Source organism: Capricornis sumatraensis, chromosome 4 (genome assembly GCF_032405125.1).
Source record: "Capricornis sumatraensis isolate serow.1 chromosome 4, serow.2, whole genome shotgun sequence".
NCBI lineage: Eukaryota > Metazoa > Chordata > Mammalia > Artiodactyla > Bovidae > Capricornis > Capricornis sumatraensis.
The window spans coordinates 100,884,398-100,896,555 of record NC_091072.1 but is presented as its reverse complement, the minus strand read 5'-3'; the positions used below and the strand labels follow the sequence as shown (position 1 = coordinate 100,896,555).

The following is a 12,158-nucleotide window of genomic DNA, read 5'->3' as shown; positions in this document are numbered from 1 at the left end:
GGCGGGTAGCTCATAAGAAGTAGACAAGCTTGGCATCCCAGTCAGGTGAGTATTGGGTATGTGGGTGGCAGGCAGTCAGGGTGTGTCCATGCAGTTCATGACCAAGCACAGAGATTCAGCTTGCATTCTTCCCAAATATTTTCGGTTATTTTGATGTCTGTTCAGGATGAGAAAGTTTCTGTATGTGTGTGTGTATGTGTATGTGTGTGTGTATATATATATATATATATATGGAAAGTTTCCACATCCCTCCATCCCTCCATTCCAACTCATGACTCTAACACAGGGAGAAAATTTCTAAAAATTCACACCCTTCCCTCCCCTGGAAACCCATGCCCCAGATTAATCATTCAAATTCCCCAAGAAGTACCCAAACTCTTACCCCAGGAATAACTGTTCCACACTAAGCAACCTCTGGCTCTATTCCTGAGAATATCCAATACATAAATTGGATATTTCTATAAACACTAGAGTGGGCTTCTTTGGTGGCTCACTGGTAAAGAATCTGCCTGCCAATGCACAAGACTTGGGTTTGATCCCTGGGTGGAGAAGATCCCCTGGAGGAGGACATGGCAACCCACTTCAGTATTCTTGCCTGGAAAATCCCATGGACAGAGGAGCCTGGAGGGCTACAGTCCATGGAGTCACAAAGAGTTGGACACAACTTGGTGACTAAACAACAATAAACGCTGAAATCTAAGCGCATGAAAACCATCTGCTCTAATGTCAGTTCATCTTGAGTCCACAAGTCTCTGTCCTCCCTAGATTCAGTTTCTTCCCCAAACAATAAGGGATTCAGATGAGACAGTGTTCCCCCGGTCTACCAAGCCTGAATCCTTTCCTTACGTCACCAATTGACCACATGGGACCCTGAGGTTAGAGCTAATGTCCTCACTGTGTGGATGACTCAGAGCCTGGAGGATGGACCTAAGACTAGAGGAGGTGCTAATGATGGACCCAGGCTTCCAGACAAGGGTTTGCTTCTCACCCCAAGGTCCACAGCTCACTCACCTGATGCCAGGAATGGCTCCCCACAGAGTTCTTTGACCTATGGAATTGCCCAAACCCATGCCTCCCTGTGGCTTCCCTGGTGGCTCAGAGGTTAAAGCGTCTGCCCGCAATGCGGGAGACGTGGGTTCGATCCCTGGGTTGGGAAGATCCCCTGGAGAAGGAAATGGCAACCCACTCCAGTATTCTTGCCTGGAGAACCCATGGACGGAGGAGCCTGGTGGGCTACAGTCCACCGGGTCACAAAGTGTTGGACACGACTGAGCAACTTCACTTTCACTTTCATGCCTCCCGGAAGCCCCCATCCAGAACCTCAGGATTATTCATGCTGGTCTTGAAATAGCTATGCTTGATCCTAGCCACGTTTACCCCAAAGGTGGTAGGAGAGTTCCCTGCTTGAGGCCAAGAGGCAGAGAGGCAAGGCATTCAGAAACTCAGAAACAGAAAACAATACAATCTCAGTTCAGAGTGGAGTGGGATAAACTTGAAAGTTTGAGGGGTTGTGAAGTATAGCAGCCAGGGAGAGGAAACTTATGATAATGGTACTGTTTTTGTATAGAGCTTGAATAATTTTCGAAATAGTTTATTTATATGGGCCTATCAACTCCGGGTGTGTATGTTAGTTGCTCAGTCATGTCTGACCCTTTGCGATTCCATGGACTGTAGCCCACCAAGATCCTCTGAACATGGAATTCTCCAGGCAAGAATACTGGAGTGGGTTGCCATTCTCTTCTCCGGGGGATCTTTCTGACCCAGGGATGGAACCTGGGTCTCCTACATTTCAGGTGGATTCTTTATGGGCTGAGCCACCAGGGAAGTCCCTTATCAACTGTAAATCCTGCCATCAGTGGTGCAAGGCACCACTTATAAGCTATCTCCTCCTATTCTCTGCACATGTATTCAATTATCAGAGTTTGCCCATATCACCTCCTTCATACTCCTCAGTTCTCTCTCTCGCCTCTCCTGCTCTAGCTAACAACCTGGCCGTCTGTCCAGTTATCATATTGGGTTATCGTAACTGTCCTCTAAGGAACCCCTCCCTGCCTGTGGTCTTGGCTCCCTCTCATTCAAAGCCACCCCTTGCTCTAGAGGCTGATTTGACTATTTTAACTCCCCTGATTAAATCTCTTCTGTGGGGTTCCATTGCCATTACAAAGATGGTCTCCAACCTTTCCAAGGCCTACATCTTTCTACAAGTCCACCCATGCCTATCTGTCCCTGGTGAATCCCACAGCTGAGGCCGTCCACAGTCACTCATGGAGCTGGGCATAGGCTGACACCATTCTCATATGCTGAAGCCTTCCTGCCCTACTTTGCCTGGTTGCCAGTGTCTCAAGTTCACTTCTTCAGTCCTTAGTTCAGACCCTTATCTTCTGAACCCTCACCTCATTTCACTGGCTACCAAGGCTACCTACCTCCGCTAATGTAGTCACAAGCAGCAAAAATGATGATAATGGCATTACTGTATCTCTTTTTCCTTTCTCAGCTGTCAGACACTTTAGGTAAAGGACCAAATTTTCTTGAACCAGGGACACTTTTTGAGGACTCACAGAAGTGCCCAAGAAGTATCTGTTGATTCAGGTTAAGTGTTCCATGCCCCCTCTTCGAGGGCTTCCTGAAGCTGAATATTGCAAGTGTTATGAACATGGGCTCCACAGCCAAGTAGTCCAGATTCCAATTATGCTTCAGATACTTTCTGAATGTGGGCCCACATCAAAGGTGGGGAGTGGTTGAAGTGGACTCTATAGTCCTGAAACCCATTCTGACACCTGAAACTTAAAAAGGTGCTTCCCAATGAGAGACCTACACAGAGCAAGAGAGAGGGGTTGGAAAGTCTGTGAAGAAAGGAAACCCCAATTAAAGTTGGCCCCCACCCAGAGGCACAGAAGTAAGAGGAACAAGGGAGGGTCTCCGTGCCAAGCCAATACCTGAGGGAGTCTGAGAAGGCCTCCATGTTGTACTTGAACGTGGAGGAGCCTCCAGCCAAAAGGCTCAACCAGTCCATGATGCTGGAGGCATTGACCACATGGCCCCCTGCCTTCTCCACCAGGGGCAGCAGGCTCAGGTTCACCTTGATCACCCCCAAGACGTTCACCTCTAGCAACTACACAAAGCCCTATTTGGTCAGCCATTCACTGGATGTGGTGGGTGTGAGAATGCTGGTGTTATTCACCAGACCTCAGAGTCCTGGGAAGAGTGAGGGCAAGAGGGCAACACTGTGCTGGGCCCAGGAAAGAGGACTCAGCCATGGTGCCAGGTAATCTTCCAACTGAGTTTTTTAATTGAGTCAACAACAATGTGCCATGAAGTAGAAGGGAAAAGAGTTCAGGAGAGGAAAAGAGGGTGTGGTGGCTGCAGGGCTTTCAGGGTTTGGATATTCTTTGAGTTATTGGAAGGCAGGTATGGTCCTATTCATTTTTCTGCCCATCAGTAGGCAATAAGCCCCTTTATTAAGATCAAAGACAGAGTTTGGGAAAATAGAGTGATGCTCACAAATATCAGAGGAGAGAGACAGAGACTGGGAGAGAGGAATGGTAAGAAACAGAAATGAAGGGGAAGCAAGAGAAGAGAAAAGAAAAAGGAAATGAATGAAAAAAGAAATGCTGAAAAGAAAAGAAAAAAAACCATGAATAATCACTTTCTGCAAGCTGGTTGGGAAAGATGCACTTGAAAACCCCATAGGAGAATTTAGAGAACAGGCCTGCATTGCGCATCAGGAGACAAGCTTTGAAAAAACCTGCACCAATTCCTAGGCAATATCAAAGCTTTGAAAATTGAAACACCTTGGGGATCTTCCCAGGAAATGAACAAACACAAAGAAATGTGGGTGGTATCTCTGTCCCCCACATGCTCCTTCACCCACTGGGTGATCACAGTCATGCTCTCTGTCTTGGTGATCCCCAAGATCACCGTCTCCAGCCTGTCTGATGTCTGGTTCCTTAGCTGCTCAGCTCCTGCTCCCTCAGACACGCATCCAGAACCCTCAAGCATCGCAGGTCCAGTTTCTGGGCCAGGAGGTTCTTGAAGCCCAAGTCACACCCCATGATGAAGATGAACTTGGCCTGGATGTGGCTCACCACCTGCCTCTCCCGTACCAGCGCAGGAGGTAGTGCAGGCCCACAGGACTGCCAGGTACAAGGCTTTGCAGGGGACATTGCCTAAAGGCTGCAGCTGAACTAGAGTTCCAGCACTCTCTGCCATGGAGCACTCAGATAGCCTCCTGTTCATACTGGAGTCCCTTCTGATCTAGATCTTATAGTTCAAACTGTCAGGTCCACTCAGCAAATGTTCACTTCTGTTACATTCCAAACGATTCAATAAGTCAGTACATCTTTTAAAAAAAAGTATGTATTTATTTATTTGGCTGTGTCAGGTCTTAGTTGCAGCATGCAGGATCTTCGTTGCACTGTGTGAGGTCTTTCAGTGGGAACACGGACCTGTGGATGTGTCATGTGGCCTTCAGTAGCTGAGGCCCTCAGGCTTAGTTGGTCCACTGCGTGTGGGATCTTAGTTCCCCAACCAGGGATGGAACCCACAACCCCTGCATTGCAAGGCATATTATTAACCACTGGAACACCAGGGAAATCTGAAGTCAAGGCTTTTTTAAGGTATGTAATATTAAAACATACTATTCGATGGCATAAAATCCCTCAAAGTCTCCATAACCTAATTTTTATAATCAGGAAGGTGAACTAAGATGACTGGGAGATACCTCCCACTTCAGTTTGCACTCAGTCAAGAAATCTGTATGACTTCATACAAATGCCTTCTCCACTGAGTCCATACTCAGACCATCATAGGAAGAGAGGACACACAGAGAGTCAGGGTCTCTGGAAGCACTGGGACATCAGGGGAATTCCTGCCTTGATCACAGTAGGTGCTCAGTAAGTGTTAGCAGAAAACGTAAGACTGGGCTCCAGAAGTGACTCCCACTCACCTCCATTGGAGGGTGGGAGAAGGGAATCTGGGCTGGGGGACCCGGCAGTTGGCAAAGGATGGAGCATAGTGACTCTACAGGAGGATACCCAGGGAGGACCGCAGGGAGGTTTCTGGTGAGGGAGATGCTACATGTCCCCAGGGAAGGGTTTGGGCCCTGCCTATCCCTTACAGACCTTTCTTGTTTGTTCATCCTGTGCTAATCCTGGGACCCCAGGTCACACGATAATCCCCAGAAAGACACATTAGCCCCTCGCTTCTGCAGACAAAGGGATGACCTCACTTTCGTCTTCAAATCCTCCTCAGGTGTTCCCACTCACCCCTACACCTCCGTGAGGTCACCTGACTCTTCCTTTCATAGACACACACACATTGCTGCCCAAGGCTGTGTTCAAAATCACTGGGCCTGGGAAAATGTCTCAATTTTCTTTTAAGGGAATATAATCAATGGAAATTTAAGATTTCAAGACAAAAGAAGAATTGGTTTCTGTGTTCTCTGTCAGGACCTCCAATGATGACACCACTTTCCAGCCAAGATTGGCTGAGTTAGCACCTAGGCTGATGTATCAGGCTGGTGGTCACCCTTCACACACATCCCTGACTACAGGTATCTTTAGGGAAGAAGAGTTCTTATCTCCCATGTGCATTGCAGTGGGAGGGGGACACTGGCCAGGGCCAAGGCACACCTGGAAGAGGTGGACAGGGGCCGATGATGGAGGGGGGCCTGGACCTTCCCAGCTGCTCAACCCTCCCTTTAAGTATGGATTCCTCAGGGTGGCAGGAGGGCCCTAAGGCTCAGAGCCTTGAGAGGCTGATGAAGGAACAGGACACAGACATGCATCCTCTCCCCACTCTGTACGCATCTCCCCCCTACAATGCACCCCAGTCTTGGGTTACAGGGCCTTAGCAGGCTGGGGGTTACTCCAGTACACCATGAGATCCACCAGGAAGCTGGGCAGGTAGCTCATGGGGAGGTAGATGAACTTGGCATCCCAGCCAGGTGAGTATCGGGTGCGGGGGTGGCAGGCGGTCAGGGCGTGCTCCATGCAGTTGGTCACCAAGGACAGGTCCTGGCAGCAGGTTGTCTCCAACAAGTTGACGGATTTCATGACTGTCCAGAAGGAGAAAGAATCCAGATAAATTTCGACCTCTATCCATTCTGACTTAGGGATCAACTTATGGAGCAATGTTCTTAAGAATCCCTAGACCACCTAACTTGAATCAACCTACATTCTCAAATGAGTGCCCCAATTCTTTCAGCAGGAGCAATGGTTCCACACAAAGTAACCTCCAATTCTTTTCCTGAGAATATCAAGACTACATAAACTGCAGGTGTCTACAAACAATAAATCTGAGGACATGAAAACCAGCTGTTCTAATGCCAGCTTGCTGTGACTACACAGGGTCTTCCCTCTCTGGCTTGTTTCCTCCCAAAATAAAAAGGGGTTCAAGGAGACAGTGGTCCCCATGTCTACCAAGCCTGGAGACTTTCCCTAGATCACCAGGTGATTACATGGAACCCTGGGGACAGAGCCCATGTCCCCACTGTGTGGGTGACTCAGAGCCTGGAGGATGGACACAATACTGAAGGAAGTGCTAATGACTGACCCAGGCTTCCAGACAAGGGTTTACCTCTCTCCCCAAGGTCCACAGCTCACTCACAGTTAGCCATGAACTTCTCTCCATAGAGTTCCTTGATCTCTGGGCTGGTCTGATTCCATGATGCCTGGAGGCCCTGAGAAAGTGCCTTAGGGCTGGTCACATTGGTGCTGAAATAACCAGGCTCGATCATAACCACCTTCACCCCAAAGTAGGAGAGCTCCCTCCTGCAAGGCAAACAGGCAGAGGGGCAAGGACTTCAGAGGTCTTCCAACATAAACACAAAAACACACCAAAAATTAGTAAGATGCCAAGAAAAACTGCAGCGGGATAAGCAGAAAACACTGGGAGGTTGTGAAGTACAGAAAGCCAAAGGGAGAAATCTAATGATGCTGTTATTCTGAATAGAGTTTGAATATTTTTCCTAATATTTTGTACACATGTGCCTACACCTCTGAATCCTACCAGCTGTGTTCCAAGGTACCGCTTAAGTACAATCTCCTCATATTCCCCTCACATCCAATTGATCACCAAACTTTCTATATTTTATCTACTCCATACTCCTCAATTTCCTCTCTTCCTCTCCTAACTGATCTACTTCCTGGCCATCTATCAACTGGACTGTTCTAACTATCCCCTAAATATCATCTCTTCACCTGAGTACACCCTTCCTCCACATTGGAGCTATCTTCAGCCCAGCATAAGGTAGGGTCTCCACTGCTGATATGGTTAATTAGTTCCCTTGATTAATTGCTTCCATGAGGTTACACTGCCTACAAGGTTCCCCCTACCTAATATTATAGCAACAATAAGTGTGGAACATGCTGTAACCAGTTATATCAGTGACAATTCTGCCTCACTTTCAGACAGTGGGACATCATCCAGGTAAAGTAAGTTCATTCAAACTCTACAGTCATGGAGCCCATCCTGTCATCAAGAACTTAGGTAGAAGCCTCCCAAGGAATGCCTGGTAAAGTAAGAGAGACAATTACAGAAAAAAAGAGCTCCAGTCAATGATGAAAGGAACACTGTGAAAGGCTCCCCCAGAAGCACAGAAGCAGGAGGACCAAGGTGGGCAGTCTGTCCCAGGCCATTACCTGAGGGAGTCTGAGAAGGCCTCCACACCATACTTGGACATGCAATAGCCTCCACCAAAGAGGGCCACCCGGCCCATGATGCTGGAGACGTTGACCACACGGCCCCTTGCCTTCCGCACCAGGGGCAGCACACTCAGGGTGACATCAATCACCCCCAACAGGTTCACATCCAGAATCTTCATGAAGTCCTGTTTGGTCAGCCACTCATTGGGTGCAGTGGGTGTGGAGATGCCGGCATTATTCACCAGACCCCAGAGTCCTGGGAAGAGTGAAGGCAAGAGGGCAACACTGTGCTGAGTCCAGCAGTGTGGACCCTGTCATGGTGCCAAGTCACCTTCTGACCGGGCGGACTTTAGGCTGCAGTGGGAGTGGCTAGAGCAGAGACTACCATGCTCCTGGGGGTTTGGGGAGACCAGACCCAGTGGACAGTGGGAGGAGAGAAGGCAAGCCTCCCTCCTGACTCAGTCTTCACAACCCACACACTGCCTGGTGACAAGGAACCTGGTGACGAGGAACCAGAGTTGATGAACGCAGGTACTGGGGTTCAAGAGATCTAGTGTGTCTATAGTCCGGAATCTGAGGATGAAATTTTGAGTTTTCACAATCCATATTGCTTTTGCAGACATTATAAATATTCCTCTGACTTTTCAGATTTTCTAACTGAGTACTCAACAGCTAGTATGAAGGAAAGAGAGGAAAACAGAGAGAAATAATGAAGAATGGAGGGAAAGAGTGGAAGGAAGGAGAAAACAGATAAAAGACAAAAATAAAAGGATGATTGAAGGTTAAAGGCAGATTGGTTGAGGAAAAGAGATCTGAAGTCCCAGGTTTGGGGGAACTGGTTAGAGGCGTGGTATTGACCTGTAGGGCCTGGCCTTGAAGCACTTGCATCAATATTGAGCTATATTCCCACAAAAACTTTGGAATTCAGTGGGTAGGCTTTCAGGAGAAGCCATGCTTCCCCAAATTGGAATTACATGTTTTCCCAGAAAAATCTACCCTCTTCCTCCCATCAGAGGCCACTCCGGCCCCAGTTCCCTCAGATCACAGGTTGCCCAGCTTCATAGAAACCTGTCTGTGAGACACAAAGACACATCAAGAACTTAAAGACTTATCGACTAACAGAACTCAGGACAGAACAGAAGGGTCAGGGCAGTTGGGAACAGGGTGTCAGAATGAACACACAGAATTAGTCCCTCCACTGCTCAGCACCAAGCCGGCCCTTGTAGAAATGGATATTCCTCATTATTTGACCAAAGATCAGATTAATACCTGTGCTTAGAGCTTAGGGAATTGGGTAGAAAGAAGTTTACCTAGACATCATTTATGCTCAATGCAATGAATAAAATATGGGAGCCAATTACATTTATACCATGAGATAATTTTCATGAAGTAGAGCTATTCTAAAGAATATAATATTCTCAATCATTATTTATTAACTTTTTGAACATATTTTTGTTACCTGTAAAATTGTTCACCTTCTTTCACTGGAACATTAGGAAAGAGACTATATCTAAACTGTAATATCATGTATGTCAAAATGTTATCAGCACTTATCTATGGGTGGTAGGATTTGGGGGGATTTGGTTCTCATCCACATACTTTTCCCACTGTCCACCATGTCATGTTTTAAATCTGTCTTTAGATAAACTAAAGTTCTTTCCTTCTCCCATAAAACACAGGTACAACTGTAGTACCACAAAGAGACACATCACACATAGGGAACAATAAACAAACAAAAAAAGAGAATGTGACCCCACTGTAGTTTTCAGGCCTTCCTTAGACAACTCCTGAGAGTTCAGTGTCAGCACCGAAAATGGGTGACATTAAACCTCTAGTAGCCTGGCTATGGGTCACCAGCAAGACCATATTCAGGTGCTGAGAACACAACCCAGCTCCAGCCACCCATGCAGCCTTCCAGCCAGAGTCCCCCTCTCCACCCCTCCTCCAGAAATTCCACCCTGATTACCCTGCTCACACAACCGTAAGAAAGCCAGACTTTCGCTGAGACAGGAGGGGACACAAGACAGGTAGTCTGCAAGGACACAGTCTCATCAGCGAAATCTCTCCCCCAAACTATAGAAGCTAGGTCAGGAGGTGGGGGTATGGGGTGGCAGAGGTTTGGCTGGTCAGCTCCGTGAGGTGAAGAAGGCAGGTGGGACTTCAAGTCATAGAAACAGCTTGGAATGTTCCCCAGGGAGCTGACAACCAGTGTCCCCGCACACAGAGAGAAGAAATAAACAAACAAGAAATCTGGTTGGTACCTCTGTCCCCTACATGCTCCTTCACCCACTTGGTTGCCGCAGCAACACTATCTGTCTTGGTGACGTCCAGGATCACCGTCTGCAGCCTGTCTGATGTCTGGTTCCTCAGCTGTTCAGCCCCTTGCTCTGTCAGACACGCAGCCAGGACTCTCAAGCCTCTCAGGTCCAGCTGCCTGGCCAGCAGGTTCCCGAAGCCGGAGTCACAGCCCGTGATGAAGACGAACTTGTCCTGGAGGTGGCTCACCATCTGCCTCTCCCGGTACCAGCGCAGGAGGTAGTACAGGACCACGAGGACCGCCAGGTACAGCCACATGGCCTTTTACGGGACAGGCACACACAGCCTGGGGTGAAATAGAGTCTGGCTAGTGATCAGACAGGAGAAATTAAGAACACACAGGATTATTGTTGGCAAACCAGGGTCCAAGCTCTCTCGCTTGGAGTTCTCAAGATTGTTCTGCTCACCTTCTTCAGTGAGTATGACTGACTCTAGCCCCAATGTGTGCTTTTTGGTACATTTAACCCATTTCTAATAGATGTCAACGACATCAGTCTCTTAGGGATGACAATAGGTTTCCCAACCACCTCTGTCCTGTCCTCTCACTCCTCCCTGTTTGCCTCTGCCCTCCTCTCCCCTCCCCACCCCCACACCCACACATTGGAACCTGCACATGGCATGGTTCCGTGGCTCATGACTATCTTCTTCTCGTTGTCCCTTCCAAGTCTGTTACCTGAGTTTCCCAGATCTAAAGAATATTTTTTGAAGGGATATACTTAGATTCATGAAACACATGGCTTCAATACCCAGTTTGTCTGCCAACTAGCTGTGTGACCTTGGGCAAATGGCTGAGACTCTGACCTGGTTTCCTCCTCTGGCTCTGCTCACAGAATTCCCTCCTAAAAGACTAAGTACCCTCAGCTTCTCTAGGATTAGAAGGAGAAGGCAAAAGAGAATAAGGTCTCACCTGGTTCCCTGGACCAGAAATTGTTCAGAAGAGCAGTGGGGGTGTCTGAGGCACTATGAGGAAACAGGAAGGGAATGAGGGGGCACAGGCAATGGTGAGACTTCTCCCAGATGCTGGGACGGGTCTTGGAAGGACTCATACAAAGCTGCTCTAACAGTTGTTCCCCTTTTACTCTGTGAAGATGCCCTGCCCACAGCCCTGGTTGCCCGGCTCCATTGGCTTCTCCCTTCTGTGCCCTCGCCCAACCCAGCACCACACCCAGAATCCTGACCAATCAGACACTGAGAAGAGACTGATCTGAATCTTGGCAAGCATTAACTGGAGTTCTAACTCTCGCAAGCAGGGAGATCTATAAATCACAATGATGGAAAGGAATAATTGCAGTTTGTATTAGGGTGACAGTGGAGAGGAGGAGGGAGCTGACCCCTCAGGAGACTAAAGAAAGGACCTGAGGCTGGACCTCAGAACAGCTGTGCACGGAGGATACCATGCAGTAACAGGGGTGGACCACCAGGGTCGTGGGGCTGGAAAGGACAGGGACAGAAGGACCCGGGGTCAGTGCCCTGGACATCGCCTCACCGTCCATTTATCACACCCATAACTCCAAGTAAGGAAAGAAAATGGACGCTGGGAGGAAGGAGAGGCTTCCCCAAGGACACGGAGGCTCAGATGCTCCTGGAACCCACCCCAGCAGACAACAAACACAGAGGAGATGACATATTAGCCTTTACTGGTCATGGCCACCTTCAGGGAGCTGACTGTCATCCTGAAAGGAGTTGTCCCTCAGGTGGGAGTCGGCAGCAGTAATGAAAAGGATAGTCCTGCAGAAACCAGCCTGTGCGTGCTTCCTGGGTCACCAGCAGGACCCTCCTACAGGGCTCCCCAAAGGGTGAGGCTGAAGAAGGCCAGGATGTAGGATGGTGCCCTGGAAACTGTCAGGAAGTTGGGAGGACATGCAAGTCTTATACAAACACTAGCTCTGCTAAGGGAGAAGGTTGTGATTTCTTTATTGAAAGAAATGAGATTTTTTTTTTTCTCAATAACCACAAATCCCACCACCATAACTTCCCAAGGGGCCATTCAGCGGACACAATCCAGCCTTCACCCCATCTGCTTCTTTTTTGTGAATCTGAGTGTAATGTGATGACTCGCTGGGGTCTCAGGAACTTCAGACAACATTCTGGGTAGGAACAGCCACAGGAAAGTCAAGAGAGAGGAAACAAGGAGTTTGGGTGACACTCACTTGAGAACTGTAAGGGGAAGAACAAGAAATCTCTGAGACGTGAACCATA

At 48.3% G+C, this 12,158-nt stretch overlaps 1 protein-coding gene and 1 pseudogene across 1 annotated transcript; both read right to left on the bottom strand.

Moving 5' to 3' along the window:
- Positions 1-1,290: 1,290 nt before the first annotated feature.
- On the bottom strand, positions 1,291-5,012 carry LOC138078659 (retinol dehydrogenase 16-like; annotated as a pseudogene).
- On the bottom strand, positions 4,387-10,217 carry LOC138077925 (retinol dehydrogenase 16-like). Its single transcript, XM_068970326.1, has 4 exons — positions 9,905-10,217; positions 7,641-7,899; positions 6,607-6,770; positions 4,387-6,055 (listed from the first exon to the last, which is right to left on the bottom strand). Exons 1-4 carry the CDS (start codon positions 10,215-10,217, stop codon positions 5,838-5,840), a joined length of 954 nt encoding a protein of 317 aa, XP_068826427.1. The 3' UTR covers positions 4,387-5,837.
- Positions 10,218-12,158: the final 1,941 nt, after the last annotated feature.

What these genes read in the sequence shown, in the direction of transcription:
- LOC138077925 (XM_068970326.1), bottom strand. Translation starts at nt 10,217, where the DNA reads ATGTGGCTGTACCTGGCGGTCCTCGTGGTCCTGTACTACCTCCTGCGC. An exon ending in GGAGCATGTAGGGGACAGAG is followed by an intron (nt 7,900 to 9,904) that starts GTACCAACCAGA and finishes CACTCTTCCCAG; the next exon opens with GACTCTGGGGTCTGGTGAAT. An exon ending in AGAGAAGTTCATGGCTAACT is followed by an intron (nt 6,056 to 6,606) that starts GTGAGTGAGCTG and finishes CCTTCTGGACAG; the next exon opens with TCATGAAATCCGTCAACTTG.